The following is an 18,993-nucleotide window of genomic DNA, read 5'->3' as shown; positions in this document are numbered from 1 at the left end:
CTTCCCGGACTATTCCCCTCAACGCAGACGTGGAAACCTCCGGCAGCGTAACAAGGCAGACCTCCATCTGCCGTGGCCATGAGCTTCAAATGGGACTTTTGGCTTTAGCTGCCTTCTGCTTTGAGTAAGTCTGTTTCTTCACTGAGTTTGTTGGTTTTTTTTTTACTGCTTGCCTGCAGGCTTGGAGCTGTCATCCAGAGCCAGGACGGCACCTGGACTCCAGACTGAGCAGGGAAGGGGATGAGATCTGCTCCTTTCAAAGCTACTGCCCCACATAAGGGAAACACAGAGAAGTCAGCAGAAATGGAGGTCACCAAAGGTTTTAAACCTCAAGGTAGGCATAACCCACACACCCGTGGCCATGGTCCTGGCTACGCTCATGCCAAAGTCCACACTGCTCTAGCTGAACTAGCGGCAGCAAGTTTATGCCTGTGTCAGCTGCAGCTATTTGGCCAAAAGCTCTCCAAATGAGCTTGTTTCTTTGCAACCACATGTTTGGCTTGTAAAGGTGGCCTATTTTTAGAAGGAGCATAAGCACAGCAGAGGGAGAGCAACCTGCTACCTGGCCCTGGGCACCAGCGAAAAAGGTTTTTGCAGTCGCTGTGTTACACAGAGCAACTGCTTCGTTCGTTGCCCGCTCCTACCAACAAACAGGTTTGCAGTCAGGCCTTTCAGACAATCTTCCTTTAATACAAAGTCAATATATCTACATACACAGTGGTATGAAAACCACTTACTGTTTCAGTTTGAAATAACAGTGTGAAAGCAACAGCACTTTGCTCTCATACAAAGAAAAAAACCTCCCCCCTCCCCCCAACTTGTCCAGTAAGATTTTGCTGCAACATACTTAGAAATTTGGGCAACTTTCACACAAATAAGTAAAATCTCGAAGAAGCCTTTTGTTTCTTTGTTGGTTTTTTTTTTTTTTTCAGTTAAAGACAGGAAATAGATTGTTGTGGGGTCTTCTGGGTAGCACTTGATGGCCATGATTACCCCTTCTAGAAAAATAAAAAAAGGAAAAGTCACAGGCAAGCAGTGTTCAGGGCAGTGCGTCTTTTCCAAGACATGCTGTCCTCTGTGCACTTCTGCAAGAAAACTCCTTGTCACGTACACTTGCAAGAGCGTTATATCTACAACCCAGCACACGGACAGACTTGGGCCGTTACCTACAATACACCTTTGATGTTAGAATACCTGTGTGCGCGCTGATGTGTGTCATGGCTCCAAAATCCGCTGTCTTTCTGTCTTCAGTCATCGTAAGACACTGGTATTGTTTCATCTCCCAGTTCACCCCTGGCCCTGTTAAGACTGGGCAACATGGCCACAGCTGAAGGGGAGTGGGTTGGCACTGCCACCGTGTCTAGGCCTGCCTGCTAATCTCACACCCTTCCAGAGACATGTGATATGTCTGCGATTTAAAACAAAAGAACCCAAAAAAAAATAATCCAGAAAGGACATTTTGTTCTTACATGAGCAAGTTAAACCTTTTAAATGGTAGAAAAGCAATATGTAGAAGTAGCAATTTGCACTGCATTTTTATATATCACAGCCATTACACGTAACATTTCTACAGTGAAAAAATAGACTGTCTTTGAACATAATATGAACAAATAAGCAAATTTTTCTTTTAAATTCATTGACTGATATTCTTTGTCTTTTTTTTTAAAAAAAAGGAAAAAATACACTATTTAAAAAAAAGGTAATGTCACTTGTTACAGTTACATCGATACTTTAAAGAAAGCCACTCACAGTATATGCCATTGAATGCATCTTACTTGATCTTTCCCCGTTATTTATACAGCTAGGGCATGTTCATAGCTGTGCCAACGAGCTTGGTGGAACGTGGTACCGGGGCAGTCCTGAGAGTCTCTCTGCATCGCTCCCGGAGAGCTGCTGTGTTCAGAGGTGAGGGGTTGGCAGCAAGAAGCAGTTGGCTATTGGAAATAAATTTCTTAAGGGTGCTTCTTGGGCTCCTTTCAGAGAGATGCTCCTGGCCTTCTGTGGCAGGAATTGGTGGGGCGGCACAGCTGCTTGCAGCAGAAGTGGGGTTGTGTGAATGTGCAAAGAGAATGGGAAAGGGACTGCTTTTTTTTTTTTTTTTTTTTTTAGAGGGTGTCCCACCACTGCTCAAATTAATGCCTTTGTGTTAGCTGGATGTGCTGAAAAGGGGGAACAGAACCAGCAGTCAGCAAACGGGAGCTGCCACCTCTGCCTGTCCCACCGGTGTGCGAGGGGAGGGGGCCACACCGCACAGCCAGGTCTGGGTTTTGTATCTCTCTCTCTTTCTCTATAATTTTAAATATCCTAAAAAATAAAATTTTGGAATTAGAAGAAATGAGGAATGTTCCAAGTATTCAAAATGTGAGCTATAAAACCTCTCGCGTGGCAGGGGCATTCAGTGAATGCTGTTTGCAAGGTGCCTGTAAGCCCAGAATCATCCCAATGTTGATACTGAGGTTATTAAGACTCCAGCTAGAAGAACTCCTGACCCTAAGTTTGCCTAAGTGTTGAGATTTAGTTCCTTTTCTTATCTTTTACAGAACACCTTCAATTCTGCAAGTGACTTCCTTTAAAGACTGCCAACTATATTAGTAAATAAACTGAACTCTAATGATGTAACCAAAGTCGGTTTCCTTCCCTTCTCCAGCAGTAACATTTCGCAAGGTGTGTTTTAGCTTTTGGATCTGTTTCATGATGTCCATACGTCCTCCACAGCGAACACCACTTGAGGTAACAAGAGCAGTTCACCACTTAAAGCAGTCCTTCAGCAGTCTCCTGAGCTGCCTCTTCACGGTCCAGGTTACAACACGGAGTTCCTGAAGGGGTGTTCCTTTCAATCCTTCCCCCTGCTCCCCAATGCATTGTCCAGATGAAAAGGTACTTCTTCTGATTCAGTTTTGTAAGTTCAAGCACTCCTCCTGGGTCAAAAGAGGCCTTCCAGGACTTAAGTGGTTGGTAGAGTCTGCACAACGGATGGCTTTTTATGTTGCATAGTGATCAAAACTTCCCAGATACTCCAGAGCTGCCTGGTAACAGAACTGGTATTCATCCTGCGAACAGTAAAGAGAACCAGCTTCAGAGGTTTGAAATAGCTCTTCAGGATCCCTGCCCTGCTTTCCAGCTAGCACATACTTGGGCAGGAACCATGCGCAGACTCTTTTATTCTCAAAGAGCTGCAAACTACTAAGAAAGGAAATCCCTTCCCTTTATTGTTTGTGCATCTCATTGATACCAGTCATCCCACCACTAACTCTTCTGGTTCTGCCGCCAGCGTGGGCTGTGTTTAGAGGCAGGTGAGTCCCCCTTACCTCAGACAACGATGAGATAAGAATCAAGGCTAGGAGACCAGGATGAAATCTTTAAGAGACTTTATAATAATGGTTTTTTTTGTTGGTTTTTTTTTTTTTTTAAATGACTGACTGACTTAAGTAAAATCAGCAGTGAAGCCTGGGCTTGCTGAGTAATCTTCAGGTAAGGTTTTGCTAGTGGTTAGAAAGGCAAAAAGCATGCTGCACTCAGCCAGGGCAGCTGAGGGATTGGTTGTAGCTGTGGTGCTTTCCTACTCAGCCCTCTAAACTGTGACAGAAGATGGGTTCCCCATTCCACCTTACCTCTGTTTGCACCATAGCAGGTCGTTGTGTTCGCAGCATCTTTACTGTCTGGAAAATATCTACAACACCCTCATAACGCATTCTTTCCAGGACGATACTCAATGTGATAAACACTCCAGTCCTGCCCACGCCAGCACTGCAGGAATGGGAGAAAAAAAAAGGAAACTGTATGTTACAATGTTCAAATGCTTCTCTAAATGCTTCAGGTTAAGGTATGGTAGAGCTATGTGTTATGAACACGTTACAACTGGAGAACCTCTGTCAGTCCTGCAGGAGGTAGGAAACAGTAAAACTGCCGGAGTGTGTGACCCAAACAAATATCTGAGAAAGTGAAATGAATAAAAAAAAAGCTTTGGGTACTGGTAAACAGCATTCAGTGTGAAAATTATTACTAATATGTGACATTAGGTGCTTTTAAAATTAAATCATTTTAAGAATGCATTATCCTCTCCTGCCCAGGGCTAGGGAGGTACAATTCATACTACCAGCAAACACAAACCAGCAGTGTTTGAGGTGCAGAACTGGGCTAAGGCTGGTAAAAAAGACTTCTAATTCTGCAGGTCAAATATTAACACTGTGGTTCCCATCTCCTTCAGAGTAGCAGCATTTCATACCTCTCCCCTAGATACAAAGGGTCAGGGGCCTTGTGGGCAGCACCCAGGGCTGAAGGGAGGTAAGTGTGGTTGGCAGAAGCAACAGTGTTTAGCACCCCCTGCCCCCCCCTCCAGACACCCCCAAGAAATCTGCCTGCAAAGAAAGGGTGGGAAAGGAGGGAGATAGCTGTAGGATTTTAATTCCTTCTGCTCTTTTGCATCCTCAGCTGAATTAGGTGTTTCCATTTGCACGTGCCTACCTGCAGTGGACAGAGATGGGGCCATCCTGGCCAAACTGTTCCTTGGTCTTATGTACCTGTCCAATGAAATCGATAAACCCTTCTCCTGATTTTGGCACACCTTGTTCTGGCCAGTCAGTGAACTGGAACTGACGAACAGTTCGTGACTGACCATCCTGGGGGAGAATATAAATAGTAATACTGAAAACAGCCTGTATTTGTGGTACTGAATACAAAAGGCAACCCTCCCCCCCTTATTTTGTTGCTAGTTCATTAAGGAGCACAAAAAGTTGAACCAACTTTGTTATAATCAAGTGAAAATAGGTATAATTTATATATATAATGATGAAGCTGCTCATGTTGCAGTTGACATTTCTGGAGTCAGCTTGTCAGTACCCATCTATACTCCTGGCAGGTGTGCTGAAAGCCCTGACCACTGCAAAGACTGCACAGATGGAGTCTTCAGCAAAGGAACATTGAAGGTGAGGTTATGGCCTCTCTATCAATCTTGAAAAAGAGTTGCTGTAGTGTCAGAATTACAGCTGACAGGAAGATAAATCTTGTTCTACCAGGACTGATGAGGCAATCCTCCTTCTCAACCTTGCAAATAGAATTATCAGGTTCTATAATACCGGCAACCTCAAAAGCCGGAGAGACTACTTTGAGAATGAGGGTTACATTTGCTAAACAAATTTCAGAAGGTACTGAAATGTTCCTTCAGATGAGAAATCTGACACTGAATCTAGGATTATTTGAGTGAATGTGCCCCTTTGACTATGAGTAACAGTGGCTCCTCTTAAAGCCAGAGGAGAAGTGTACATTTTCTGTAGGGTGCAGAGTATCCTTTGCAAGTCTGTGTTTTTATTAGCTGTGGGGAGATACTATTTTCTCCTTTCATCTCAAATAAGCTGCAAGTAAAACTAAGAGCTGGGTACATCTCTAACAAAGGAACTCACTACTGCGATTAGAGGTTAGAAAACTACTTTCAATTTGTAAGATATATTCAAGTACAATCTGTGTTTGTGTGTTCTGTTCCTCATCACAAGTAAGCTCTCCTCCAATGATGCTAATCCCAGACTTTCACAGAGAAAGTGTTTACACCTCAGTCTTTCTTAGGGAGCCAAAACACACCAAACTCCCTTGTTTTTGGTAAGCCACCCAGCTATAACCCTGGCAAGCACACACTGCACATTGTGCAGCACTTACCCTGGCATCAGTGACCTTGAATTCTCGCAGGATGTATTGAGGCATGTTGTATTCAGCCATGGGATCTACTACAAAATACTGGTACCGGGCAGAGCGCTCTGCTGGCCAGTACTGATGGCACTTTTCCTGCCAAGGGGAAAGAAAGGTCTCTATTAGCCCTTGTGCTGCAGGCTTCTCCTCATGCTTCTCTTTAGCACAGACTTACCCGACCCATCTCGCGAAGCTTAGTCAACATCACAACAATGGTGGAGTTGTTCTCCCATAGCATCCGCCAGAAATCTTCAGTGGTCTCTGCCAGTGGCCCTTGAGTAGCAATGTACGCCTTCTGTTGTCTGAAAGAGAACCCAAACGCAAGGGGTGGGTCAAGGTGGGGTGGAGAATTCCTTAGGCAGAAGCTTTGGGAAATGCACACAAAGGCTAGAGCATAGAACAAATGGAAATGCTGTGGAAGAACTAGAACAGTACAAGGTCTAAAGGGGCAGAAGGTGGCTTTGGTGCTAATGACCAAAAAAAAAAAAAAAGCCACTGGTGAAGCTTTCTGTAAATACTGTTTCCAAGGGGTAAATCTAGATTACTCTAGCATGATGCCCTATATGGAAAGGTGTAACATGCTGGATTCCTGGAACTAGAATCCATCTTTTCTGGGCCTGAGTAGCACCAAGAATTCAACTGCCAGGCATGGAGATGCCCTAACCCCAGTGCCAGGACTGCTGCACACATCTGGAGGTGAGGAAATGTGCACATGGGGTTGCTTTGTTCCCTCAGTCAGGGCTCAGATTTAGCTGGTGGGCTCAGAGCACACCAGTGGAGGGCTGCAACTCCTAGGGCTGGAGCACATGGCATGTATTGCCTGTGGGAAGCTGTCAGAATTGCAACATCCCCAAATCACAAAAGTAATAAAAAGGCTAATCTGTTTTTAGAAACCTCCCAACAGCAAAATCCACCCCTCACTGACACCCTATGTTTAGGACCTGCAGCTGGCAAAGGGTTTGGTTTGCTTTAGGGAATAAGTAATTTTAAGACCACAGAGAATAAAGCTTATCAGAAGGGCCATATTTGAGTCTATGTGGGTTGCTGGCCGTCAGTAAGAGGGAATTTACCTCTAGCACTGCACCACTGCATGTGGGTATACCTAGGTGTTGGGACAGAACAAGACTACTCATGTTAAGGCTTAGTCCAGCCCTTAGTACTTCTGCATCCTTAGGCTCATACACAGAAAACTCCCTGACTGCGGCAGGACAGCAAGGTGCCGTTTACCTGTAGCCATCAATAAAGCTGGCATTGATGTAGTCTGACCCTTCCACTCCTCTGATGGGCTGAAGGCAGACCCGTGTGGTCTCGTATGGCATGATGTTGACAAGGCGATTCTTGAATTTGTTGCATGGGAGGTTGGCGCTGATGAACCTGGAGGTGTGGGCTTTGGAGTTGGCGAGTCGCTGAAGGCAAAAGCAGAGTCACAACCATTTGTTCAGCTTTTTTTGTTGTTTGTTTTTTTGTTTGAGCCCTATGCCAGCCCACTTAACATGCCCTCCATGTGCCACTGTTCCACCACATTGTTCTGGCTGGTGAGCCCTCTTTTTTTTTTTTTTTTTCCATTTGGGGTGGGGACAGAATCTGAGACCCTTCCCTAAGCAAAACTTTTTTTGGGGGGGGAGGGGAAGTGTTTAAAAACCCAATCTAAGGAGGGAGCAAATTCAATCTCTATTTGAAATGACCAGACAAGCCTCCTGCAGTGAAGGTAGGTCTCCCCTGGGAACGGCAGCAGCCTAAGTCAGAAAAGTAATTACTTCTCTAACATGGAACCAAAAAGTTCCCATCAGCCTTATAAAGGCTCCCTGTCTGCTATGCATGAGTGCCAGCAGAACAGAGCTCCTGTGAGGAATACAGAGCCTTCCCCAGTGACTACTGTCCCCATTCAAGCATCTAGCTTTACCTTGAACTCCAGCTCCATGCCTGTCACGTGCTCTCCGACTTCAATCTGTGCCAGTTTCTGGATGTAGGTGTAGAGGTTCCTAGCTGGGACCTCTGTGTTGCCGCAAGCAACAGCCTCAAGCAAGGCATCGTGTATAAAGCTGTACTGGTCTTCTGTCTGTACCATGTAGTTGCGCTGTGACCTCATGAGGGTGACGTGCCCATAAATGTCCACTGTCTTCTCATGTTTTATCCTCTCTAGCATGGCATCGATCACAATGAAGCAGCCGGTCCGTCCAACGCCCGCACTGGAAAGAAAAGGGAAAAAATGAAGCGATGGACTATTCTGCCACTGAAGAAAGACATTCCAGAAGGCCACCCACGAGTGAGGATCTTTCCACTGCCACAAACAGCAGTGAACACAAGGTAGAAACAGACGCACAAGGCAGAGAGAGAACAACAAATGCACTCAGGGAAGGAACCATGGCCTTGTGAACACAGCTTTTGGACTGAGGCAAAGGAAACCCTGGCAAACCAGCCAAATGTGTGGGTCCAGCCGTTCCATGAGTTTTATTGTATTAAAGGAACTTGCCTAATGGAACTGGTGCTGGTGATTGCTACTGCCCACTCACCTCAGTGTGTTGCTCTTGACATAGTTTAAAAATACTGCATTGGAGGGTTTGGACAGTTGTACAGCATGTAGTGGAGGACAGCGGTGACACCAAAGTCACGGCTGCTCCGAGTCACTCTAGTGCACAAGCACAGTGCTGCACTGGGCCCAGTAAAGCCTGCACTGGAACCTAAAAAAAACCTGTTTATCTGAACCCCACCTGGGCCAGTGCTGCCGCAACAGCAGGGAGAGGCTGCCGGATCAGAGCCAGCAGAGGGAAAGGTCCTCTCATCTTTTGTGCCGGTCCGTACAGGGAAGTACTCAGGCTTAGCCCCAAAGAGTTTGCAACGTGCAGAGGTTTGCTTTGTTCAGCTCAATTTAACAAAAACTTCCCAAACACAAGTTTGGTCTTATGTTGCCTGAGGACAGGATGGAAGATGAAAACTTGCCTCTGGTGACATGCCTATTGCCCCTCCATACCGATCTGCCCCATTTCTCCTGCCTCTTCATCTGTGACATTCCCAGGAAGGGAGCTCTCCTGGCAGACACGCAATTATGACAATTGTAGGTAGGGGGGTCTAGGCTTGAACAAAAGGCTAGCACGATCTAAGGGCTTAAAAAGCATGTTTAATCGCTCAGATCTTTCAGCAGCTGAGAAACTACTGATGTTGTAATGAGTAACATGCGTCACCTCTTTTCCTAAATGTTTTTGTGCGTCGAGGTAACATCAAACTTGTGTGTAATGGCATTTGTGAATCAGCAGGGCTCTGTGGGTCTATGCATTTGCCACTGCTAATAAAGGTTTCCTTTTACTATTCCAGTGCAGCTCCTTTTTTCATAAAGCCCCCTTGATCTCTGTTAATTAGACTGCCTAACACCTGAACCAAGCAGGTGACTGGAGCTTTGGCAAGAATTGAGCAGCTGATCTGGGAGCCAGTTCCTGCACATTGTGAGCTGACAGCTCTCTTTATTCATTTTCTGAGAGGTGCACAACAATTGCCATCTGCAAGGTTAGCGATAAGTTGCCCGCTTACAAAGACTGTTTAAATGGCATCCTCTACGAGAGGCAGGAGCAGCTTCCCCCAGCAGCCTGTAAAATTCAGATGTCTTTCCTCAGTGCTGAGTAACCTGCAGGCTCCTCCACTCCCTCCTGAGGAACACAGGGATTTATCTAAGTTGAGGCTGTGAGCGTTCCTCCTTGGGTTGTAAATTGAATTAGGGAACACTACCTGCCTATAGGGGCCTTCAGTTTGTCATTATCAGAATGGCTGCAGCACTCAAAAAAACCTCCCCTTTCAATCACTGTCAGCTCTCCCTTTGACAGCTGAGGCAGCTCTGCCTCCCAAACACCCGATGCAGCAACACCAAGCAGCTTCCTAGGTCGCACTCGATCTTCCTCCTTTCCTACTGTGACAAGAAACAACCTCTACACACAGAACCAGACACCAGTACAGCACGGGGCACTTCCCGTCGCTAACAAGATCTGAGTGATTTGGTGCAAACTAAACCACTCGCCTCAGGAAATTCTGCGCTTAATGAAAACCCCAAGTATCCTCCTCAGATGCTGTCTGGGAATCCACTTCACAGGACAGCTTTCCCCTGCTAGGTACTCGCTAGGAGACTGCACATGTCTCCTCGGTGCAAATCATCCTTCTGAACTTCTGCCTCCCTTACAGATGGCCCCATGCAAGAGTTAGGTGAAGCAGACCAGTACCTGCAGTGCACCACAATCGGACCAGCATCAGGGGGGTTGCAGGTTTTCACCCGTCTCAGAAAAGCCAGGAATGGCGTGGGGTACTCGGGTACACCGTGGTCAGGCCACGCTGTGAACTGGAACTGGCGGACCTCTCGCTTCTCACTGGAGCCATTCTGCAAAGACAAAAGAGCACCAAGAGTAATGTAAGGTACCAGCACACCGCCATACCCTGCCAGTGCTGTGTACGGAGAGTGTGCCGTAGCCCATCTCCGGGGGAAAAACAGGAGTGGGAAAAAAAACTTACCTTATGAAGGGAGAACGTTCGAACGCAGAATGTGGCCAATTCAATTGTATCAAGTAACGTCACTTGAATCATTCCGTAGGTGTCTGTACCTCGGCCCGGCCAGTACTGGTCACACTTTATCTGGAAGACAGGAGGTATTGCTCAATGCTGGAACAAACCCTACGCTGCAGGGGAAGCTCATTCCAGAACTGCTGTGATGCTGTTACAGGTGAAGCTGGCCAGGTCGCAAAGGGGAGGGAAGGTGCAAGAAACATCCTTCCAGAGCACCACAACAGGGACGGACCCGGCCTGAAAAGCTCCTACTGACTAAGCACAGGCTTTGATGCACCGCATCAATCATGTAGACAATAGACTGGAATGATCCTGAAGATTAGAGTGAATGTACTGGGGCTTGTTAAACAAGAGAACTGAATGTGAAACTTGCCACATGATTAACTCCGAGACAGACCTACAAAGCATGGAATGGGATTGAGTGTCCTCTTCTCTTGGAGCTGCAAAGGAGGCTCCAGCTTTCCAGGGCGAGTGGTTTGTTTTTTTAAAAGCAATGAATCACTGAACTTTCAGGGTGCTGGTAAAGCAGGCAGAAATCCCCCACTGACATAAATGTGGGCTGCAGATCAAAGGGATTTGCTGTTCCCCAACCCTACCCTCCAATCCCCCAGGATTATGACTAACTAGTCATCCTTCTCATGCATCTTACCCGTGATTTCTCCTCCAGCTTAGTCATCATAACAATAGTAGCTGAACGCTGCTCCCACACCATCCTCCAAAAGTCTCCAAAGGTCTCTGGCAGAGGCCCCTGCGTGGCAATGTAGGCATTCTGCTTCCGATAGCCATCAATGTAGTTGGCATTAATGTAATCACTGCCCACAATTCCTGTATTAAATCAGCAAAAGCAAGTTAGTGAATTGCGCAGGACTTTATATAGTTGGAAGCATGAGGACATCTTTGCAGGAATGCTGTTAGAAATAATTCCCCTGAAAAACACCAGAGCCTTCATGGCTTGGTGGGTTAGAATCACAGCTGGGAGTAACAGGCTCTTTGCAAGTTTTTCCCAGCTGAAGTTCCTGCCTCAAAGGTCTGCATTGCAGGGAGACAAATAACTTCTTGCAAAAGATATTAAAGAGACCAAATATCAAGCCTTGAAACCATGGTCTTCCTACTGGTGTTGGTACCAGGAGAAAAAGTCCTGGCCTAGGGTTCTTGCTTCGCTGGTCTCAAATAGGACAAAACCAAGTCCTTGTCCCGGAACACCCAGAGTCTGGGCAGCAAATGTACCTGGCCGATGCACTGCACAGTCCATAGTCTAATCCCAGGCAGTGAGCTACAGCTGGACAAAGTAAGGAATAAAACTAGGCTTGATTCAGCCAGTAAAGGCTTTGAAATTACAGGCTTTGACTTGCTTTAAATTGTCCGCTGTCATTTTTAGGAGTGGGGTTTTTTCTGTTCGCATGAGTTACAGGCTATTGAGTTACAGCTGCTCGCCTGTATCTTTGCTTGAGGGGTTTCGTATGAGTGGCAGGACGTACTGCCAGAGTGAAGAGGGTGACTGGGACATGGCAGGAGAAAACTGCTCTGAAGTTAAAATGGACATTGGCAAGCACTGATGTTCAGGTTCAGCTTTAGAGAGCCTCAGATTGGCACGGAGGATCTGCACTGTTTGGTGATTTGGCCCATTCCTAATTACAGCAGAGCGGCTGGCAAGGTTGGCAGGTTTCTGCTAACCTATGATTAACTCTGTACGGAACGCTTAACTCCTGTCTCGAGGGGGAGCCAAGGGTGGGGAGAAGTACCAATATGAAATTGGGTTGCTAGTCCTCATCCTGCTGTAGCAATAGACATTGCTTCTTCTGTTGGCGAGGTGCAATCCACGCTGAATTGCCTGCCAGTCCTCAAGGGTACTTGGTAATTTCAGCTGCTGGTAGAAATGCCTTTTGATTAAATTTCTGGAGGGTTCCCTGCCCCCATTCCTTCCCAATCTGAAATTTCAGGAGGGAAGGTGGCTGTGCAGCAGCAGCAGGAACACGATCAAGGCTGAGCTTCCGGAATTAATCTCCTCTCCAGCCCCCTCGGGTCCACTCTGTAATTTAAAATGGTGGCCATGAGCTCCTGCAATGTTTCGCTGTGTGACAGGCCCAGTTACAGAGAAGTCACGGAATTAAAGCCACTACTTCTTCCTGACCAAGCAGACGATGACAATTTGCAGCCTTGACAAATCCAGATTTAAAACAAAGAGAAAGCAACAACTAATTCCTCCAACTCCTTTCATCTTCCAGCCCTCAGCATAAAATACAGCCTGGTAAGAAGGAACACGCCAGCCAAGACATGTCAGAACCTCTCAGGTGCTTGAAAATTAAACCTCAGCCTGTCGTACTTGCACCATCGGTCCCTCACGATGCCACCCGGGCAGAGTTAGGACTGCTGCCGGCATCCAGCCCCGTGCTTCTGTTTTCCTGAAAGCCGAGACCAACCCCAAGTGTCCTTCATTTCTACGCTTGTGCTCTGCTCTTTTCCCTTGAATGACAAAGCAACTTTTTAAAGACTTTGCTTTCCTTGGCTCATACAATATTAATCCCAGAAGAAAAACAAGCCAGGACACAGTCATCTTTACAATGAGAAATGTTTAAAATCCTCTAATGGCAGACAAGACCAATCCAGATTTGTGCAGCTTTTTGGCAAATCACCGTGATCTGTTGTTACCTCAGGAACAGCTCTTCCACTTCCCCATGTCCCTCAGAGTTACCTCAGCAGAGGGAGATTATTCTAGCAATTGCCCTGTCACGAGGGCTTCTGAATTAACCTTTACATTCACCTGCGGGTTACCAGGACATCCCATATTCTCTCTGTTCAGATGAACAGCTCTTGGCAATGCAAGAGCTGGCCTTAAATGCTTTATCCATACAGCACAGCCACACACAACCTGAGACAACAAAACTCAAGTATTATCTCGGCAGCAGCAACCAAAGCAGGTGCCCTGCTAAACTCCATCTCCTCTCCACTAAAAGCTTCTCTTATCCTAGCGTGCACCAGAGCAACTTTGTCAAGAGCCCCGAGTTGTGAAATTTAATGTAAATTTTCTGACTGTACCATCACTCACGTAAGAAGCTCAGGGAACAATTTATGACCTACCAGGCTAACACTAACCCCTTCTCATTCTTAGCCTTTTAGGGGCCAGGACTGCAGCAGGAGCTGCATATCAAGTGATCTTTATATCTGTACAACTCGGCAGCCACATCTTTGCTATGTTGCTGACACTCACATTTGTACAATTAGCCCCACGCTTACTTCTCATTCATCCACCGTACAGATACACTCCACATCCACTGCCATCCACTGCCCTGTTCCTGATCTCTCCGAAGCACTACGTGGTCTGAATTCTTCCTGTTAGTCAAAAACGTATCAAGTACGGATCTCCAAGTAAAGGAAGACAGTTTCTCGATAAACCAGCCCTTGAAATGAGAGATTGCAGCTCCAGGGAATATGTCAGTCACCAGAATTTAACAAATGCCTGGTTTACAGAGGTATCTCCTGCTTGCTAAACTCCCAGGGAGAAGCTAAGAGAAGTATGTAAATAGAGGGTGACAGGGAAGGGAGAAGAGCATGTGCAACATGTTTCCCTGCAGCAACTTCAGCCTAGCACTAATGTGTAGGAGTAGAGATGCTACGGTACCTTCAATGGGCAGCAGGATGACGCGCGAGTGGTCATAGGCAATCACGTTCGCATAACGGTTTTTGGGCTTGTTCACTTCGAGGTTGGAGTGCTCCCAGGTGAACTGCTGGCCAGGGTCAATGGACTGGAGGAATTGGGAAAGAAAATGGAAGAGTCAGAGAGGAGAAAAACAGCAAATCAAGATCTGAATACCTTGTTCCGTGTGGGACAGATCACGGCTCTGAAGATCTAGCTGAGGAATGCAGCATTCACCGTTTGCTTCCCTCAAGAACCGATCTTTGCTGTGGAATAGCCCCAGCCCGGTGGCACAGCGTGCTCACGTCCCACCTCCCATGGCCCCAAGCACACCGAGAGCGATACCTGAGATAATTCCCCCTCTGGCATGATGCAGTGCAACCCGGTGGCAAAAGCATCAGTGCAATTTCAGGCTGCAATACAGAGGCCTTGGATCGTACTTCTGCCGAGGCTGCACTGGATTAGTTACAGCCCTGCGTTACCGACCCTGATAAATGGCCGGCAATTGGGAGAGAACAACAGGAACAATCACATCAGGATGTATTTATGAAATGATGAAGAGGCTAAATCTGTGCATGCTTAAACTAAACGACAAATAAGAGGGCATAAATATACCAGTGTCTTGGTGAGTACTAATACCTGGGGAAGAAGATATTTAAGCTAGGACAAGGTTTATAACCACGTGTGCAAGCAGGATATGAAACATCAGGGAAAAAACTTGCTGTCGTGGGCAGCAGAAAGGGATAGAGCTGCTCTATATAGAGCAGAGACAGCAGAGACAGCATTACTTGGGACCACAAAGACTGAGTGCCGAAGGTCTCCCAGGTGCGGAGAGGGGAGAAAGCACCACGGGAGTCTGGCAAGGGCAGGTACCTGCCTGCTCAGCACGGTGGAAGGAATGCATCTCCCCGGACAGAGAAGGGGTAAGGACCCTGGCCCTAAGAACCTGAATCAACATGGCTTTTTCCTAGAAGGGATGAAGGAGTAAACAATGAAATGCACTGGAGAGAAAAATTCTCTCTGCCTGTCCCGGTGATTTATGCCAGGTTTGGTGGTTGTTTTTTTTTTTTTTTCTGAAGTCCAGCTGTCCCAGATATGGAAATTAGGTTAATTACGTTTACCTCTAAATCCTCAGCCAGAGAATTAAATAAAACAAGGGCTTAATTCCTTCATCATTTTGCAGAGCCCTAGGGGTTTGCCTCAATTGGAGGCTTGGCAGGAGCGTGCCGAGTCGCGTTTCCCGCTGTTTGCTCTCCCTCTCCCTGCCTGCCATTCCCGGCTGGTGGGGACAAGGTCCCGCACACGCCTGCCTGGATTCGTCCCTTTAAGCTCCCAGAGGTTGGTCCTTGCCAGGCACCCGCTCCCGCTGCCCTCCCCTGCCTGTGCCGACCCCAGAGCCCCCCAGGCACAGCTCGGCTCCGGTGGTTGTGGCAATGCTGGTGCAAAACCACCCAACACAAACGTCCTCTTGCACTCTCGCTGCAGAGCATTTCTAACTAATGGGTATTTATACTGTTGTAATGTGTCTGTTTGCTCTCTATCCCTCTAATCTCGCCTCACATTCATTTCATTAGCGATGTTTGTTTAGCTCTGGCTCTCCCACTAGAGGAGGTTGTGCTGGAACAAAGCCAGGGCACTTGGGATATTGCATTATGCAAATCAGCCTTTGAAATCTGGATAGAGCATATTAACAGGCTGCTGCTCCCCCTGCACCCCAATGTGGGGTGAAAGACCCCAGCAGAGCAAATGTGCCTTCTCCAATGCACAACCCCCTCCGCGGGTGTGGAGCTGCGAGTACAGAGCTGCTTCACGCATGCCGATGTCTGCAAGCCAGACCGGGGAGAAAGCATCCCAGAACCAGTCCTTTGTTCAGAAAATATCCCTTCGCTCTCTCCCTGCAAACAGAACTAGGCAGTCTAGACTAGTTATTAGTCTAAAAATATCGGGGCATTTTAAGTCTTTGAACAACAACAAAAAAAATTCAGTCATATGTTCAATGTGCAATGAAAGCAACCCTCATACCGATGGCCCCGGCAGCACTGGGCATTTGCACTGGGATTTAACCAGTGCTGATGCAGCCACAATACCGCGAGCAGACAGGAGCAGGTTTGTGCAAGCACACAGCCCTTCTCCGTCTGGCAACAAGGATGCCGTGCCATGTAGTGGCAGTGGTAACGTGGGGGCTACAACGCTCTTCGCCTTCCCCCCCTCAGTCCGCCTTGGGACTGGCTCGACCCATCAGCCCCGACAGGGTGGGAATTTTGCAGTCCAGGATAGTCATTTGAAATGCAAGTCCAGCAGCAACTGCTCTGCCTGGCTGGTTGCCTGCAGGAGCCCATCTGAGTAACCAAACATTAGCAGGAAGGAGAAGAAAAAGCACAAAAATCCCAGACAAGACAAGAGAGGCACAAATCACCCTGTTTTCTCAGCTTTAGCTCTGTGGCTGCTGATCATGCCAGCTGCGGAGGACTCACTGTTCCTTTCATCTAACATCAGCTATCTAAAACTGGGTATCACATTCCTTGGCTTGGTCCTCTCCATGTTCAGCAGCAAGAAACAGGTACCCCCAAGGACAACTCCCCATCCCATCTGTCTGGCAGTCATCTTCCAGAAATGCATTCCCCTTCATGAAGGGAGCTCAGACCCTGCCCAAGATGCCCACTCTTTGGGCAGAAATGGCTCATGAACCAAGCCTCTATTTTATGATCTGGAACTGAACCTAGCAGAGCACTGAGCAAGTACTTAATTTTCAATACATAAATAGCTTTTTTATTTCAACTAACCAGATCCTTAAAATGAAGCTATGTTTATTTGGATGAGGGCCTGTCTGAATTTCCTAATTCCCTGGCTCTGCAAACCCATGCACAGCACTCACTCTTGCTCATACCTCATACTCTTGGGACAATTTCAGGTTATCATTAGCTTTGAGATGCTCTGTGTGTTCAGCCAGCTCGGAAACGGGGATTGGTGGGTGGCTGAGCATACCTAAAAGACAAGACAGCAGGAAAAGAATCTCATTTAATAATAACTAAAATTCACAACCGTTGCAACATTTTACAAGAAAGAAGAAACAAGGAAAGAAAAAAAATTACAATGTAAGATCTGCAATGAAAGTAGGGAGGTTAGAAGAGAAGAATTCAGGGCTCGAAATTGTGTCCTTGGAAGTAAAAAATAAAAATCAAGGAAATAAAAAAAAAAACCAGTAAAATGAGAGTGTTTCCGTGATGGCCCCATTTTCAATGTATAAATCAGAGCAAAACCAAAAGGAAAATCCAAAGAGCAGATGCATGTTAGCGATTCCAATAGTGGACTTAAAATGAGCAAACGCTGCCAGAGGAACCTACGCAGCAAATGTTACAGCACCCGCAATGATCATAAACAAACTCCAACACAAAAGAAGGGAAGGGGCAGGGATCCAGCCAACCATGGTGATGTGGGGCAGGGGGAGGGAATGCAGATGGGGGGAAGCAGGGGAGGCTTTTCAGGAATTGTCCTTTGCACAACACTGGCTCTGTAAGCTTCTTGGTGAGCTCATGGATGCAGCGGTCTAGCCTTCACCGCTCCAAGAGTGCAACCAGGTATGGAAACGTCAAGCACTGGCTCCTCGTCCTCTCATGGCCGGTGGATGATGTTCCTTCTACAGCACAGCCCGCACATGGCCAGCGCTGCTTGGTCCTCGCCCTCCCTTTCCCACCTATGGGGCAGGCTGTACCGACCTCATCGCAGTTGCTGCTGGGGAGGTCATTACCTCTTGTGATGGAGAGGCAAAAGAGCCTCTTGCACCCTCTCAGTCTGGGGGATGGGAAACAATTTGCTGAGGAGACCGATGCCTCATGACCCTGGTTTACCTGCTGCCCTTGCAATTCTCACCAACACTTAGTTGTGCTCATATTGAGGCAGACAGAACTGCCAGGGAACAGACTCGATCTCTGAGATGTACTGGTAGTGGGAGGGCCACGCTGCATCAGACTGAAGGCACATCTCAGCCTCGAATGGGGCTGAGCAGTGAGGGCAGACTGGGTTTTCAGTCTGAAGTGCGATTTGCACATCCTGCTCCGAAAGGGGCAGCTGGAGCTCTGGAAAAAGCAGAGATCCTTCCTGCCCTATCATCTCAAAAGCTACGCTACAAATCAAGGTGGAAAAGCGCTCCGTGCTTTGCTCATCTGCATTGGATCATGTTTTTCCAAAGGCTTCCCATGCTGTCTGCCAGCCGATCCCGCTACAAATGACAGCGGAGAGGCAAGGACAGCAGCATGCTGAGAAGCCCTGGGCAGTGCCCCCAATGAGAAGGACAGGAGTGGAGAAGAGATGGAAGCCAGGGAGAATTTCGAGCCCCGTGGGTGTTGGTGTGTGACAAAGCAGCGGCGGTGGCAGCAGCATGGTCAGATACTCTGAAAACTCAGCACAGAGATGGCAAAGCAAGCATGACATCCTCAGTTTTACAGCGACTTCTGGAGAGATGCTGCCTCCCCCAGGCCTGGGGACGGGACGAGTCTGCCACAGAGTGGGGACTTGAGCCACCACTCAAACAGGTTTCTCCTAAGCTAACTAGACATCTATTTTCAGCACAAGTAAGTCTGGCTGAAAATAGAAGCGGGGGTGGGAATAGACCAGAATAGCTCACAAAAATAACCCCCAAGTATTCTGGAGGGTGTGCTGGCTCCATTCTACTCTGTGAAGTATCAGGGCAGAAAGTATCTCCCAGCTTATGGAGGAGAAGCTCCTAGTTAATCTTTTGCTGTCCTGTAGCCCATTGCACCTGAAGAAGGATTTTTCCTTTGCTTCCCACCCTGGACTGGAAGGCGGCTGCTGTCCACCCCAGTACCACAGCAACAAATGCAGACTGGGGGCATTTGGAGGAACTAGTCCCCTCTGCCCGCGTGGAATGGGAAGGCCACACTGGCTGAGATGCCAGAGATCAGAGACCAAACCAAGTTAATATTATAAACACTCTTCTCAGTGTCTGTCCTTCTGCCTCTGAAAGTAAGGGCTGAAGAGGGCAGCAAACATACCTTGAGCTGTAGCATTAGAGCAAAGCCAAACCCTACTCAGAACAACTTCTGGCAACTCAATAAACCATCTCCAGATCTCTGTAGGTCACCTCCTCACTGACTTCTTCCCCCCTGGGCTGGGGGGCA

The 18,993-nt window shown here is 47.3% G+C and overlaps 1 protein-coding gene across 11 annotated transcripts in view; it reads right to left on the bottom strand.

Annotated features, from left to right (window-relative positions):
• Positions 1-669: 669 nt before the first annotated feature.
• Positions 670-18,993, bottom strand: part of PTPRS (protein tyrosine phosphatase receptor type S) — a 164,553-nt gene continuing 146,229 nt past the window's right edge. For all 11 annotated transcript variants that reach the window (XM_075038011.1, XM_075038012.1, XM_075038010.1 and 8 more), the window contains 12 exons: positions 16,743-16,840; positions 13,841-13,964; positions 10,871-11,046; positions 10,171-10,290; positions 9,885-10,039; positions 7,583-7,868; positions 6,907-7,085; positions 5,855-5,981; positions 5,650-5,775; positions 4,465-4,619; positions 3,612-3,747; positions 670-3,050 (listed from right to left, as the gene is read on the bottom strand). In XM_075038011.1, coding sequence (XP_074894112.1) covers positions 2,982-3,050; positions 3,612-3,747; positions 4,465-4,619; positions 5,650-5,775; positions 5,855-5,981; positions 6,907-7,085; positions 7,583-7,868; positions 9,885-10,039; positions 10,171-10,290; positions 10,871-11,046; positions 13,841-13,964; positions 16,743-16,840 — 1,751 coding nt within the window. In that variant the 3' untranslated portion in view covers positions 670-2,981. The remainder of the gene's footprint in view (positions 3,051-3,611; positions 3,748-4,464; positions 4,620-5,649; positions 5,776-5,854; positions 5,982-6,906; positions 7,086-7,582; positions 7,869-9,884; positions 10,040-10,170; positions 10,291-10,870; positions 11,047-13,840; positions 13,965-16,742; positions 16,841-18,993) is intronic.

Source organism: Buteo buteo, chromosome 10, assembly GCF_964188355.1.
Source record: "Buteo buteo chromosome 10, bButBut1.hap1.1, whole genome shotgun sequence".
Classification (NCBI taxonomy): domain Eukaryota; kingdom Metazoa; phylum Chordata; class Aves; order Accipitriformes; family Accipitridae; genus Buteo; species Buteo buteo.
The sequence above is the reverse complement of the archived record's forward strand: the minus strand, read 5'-3'. Positions and strand labels throughout refer to the sequence as shown.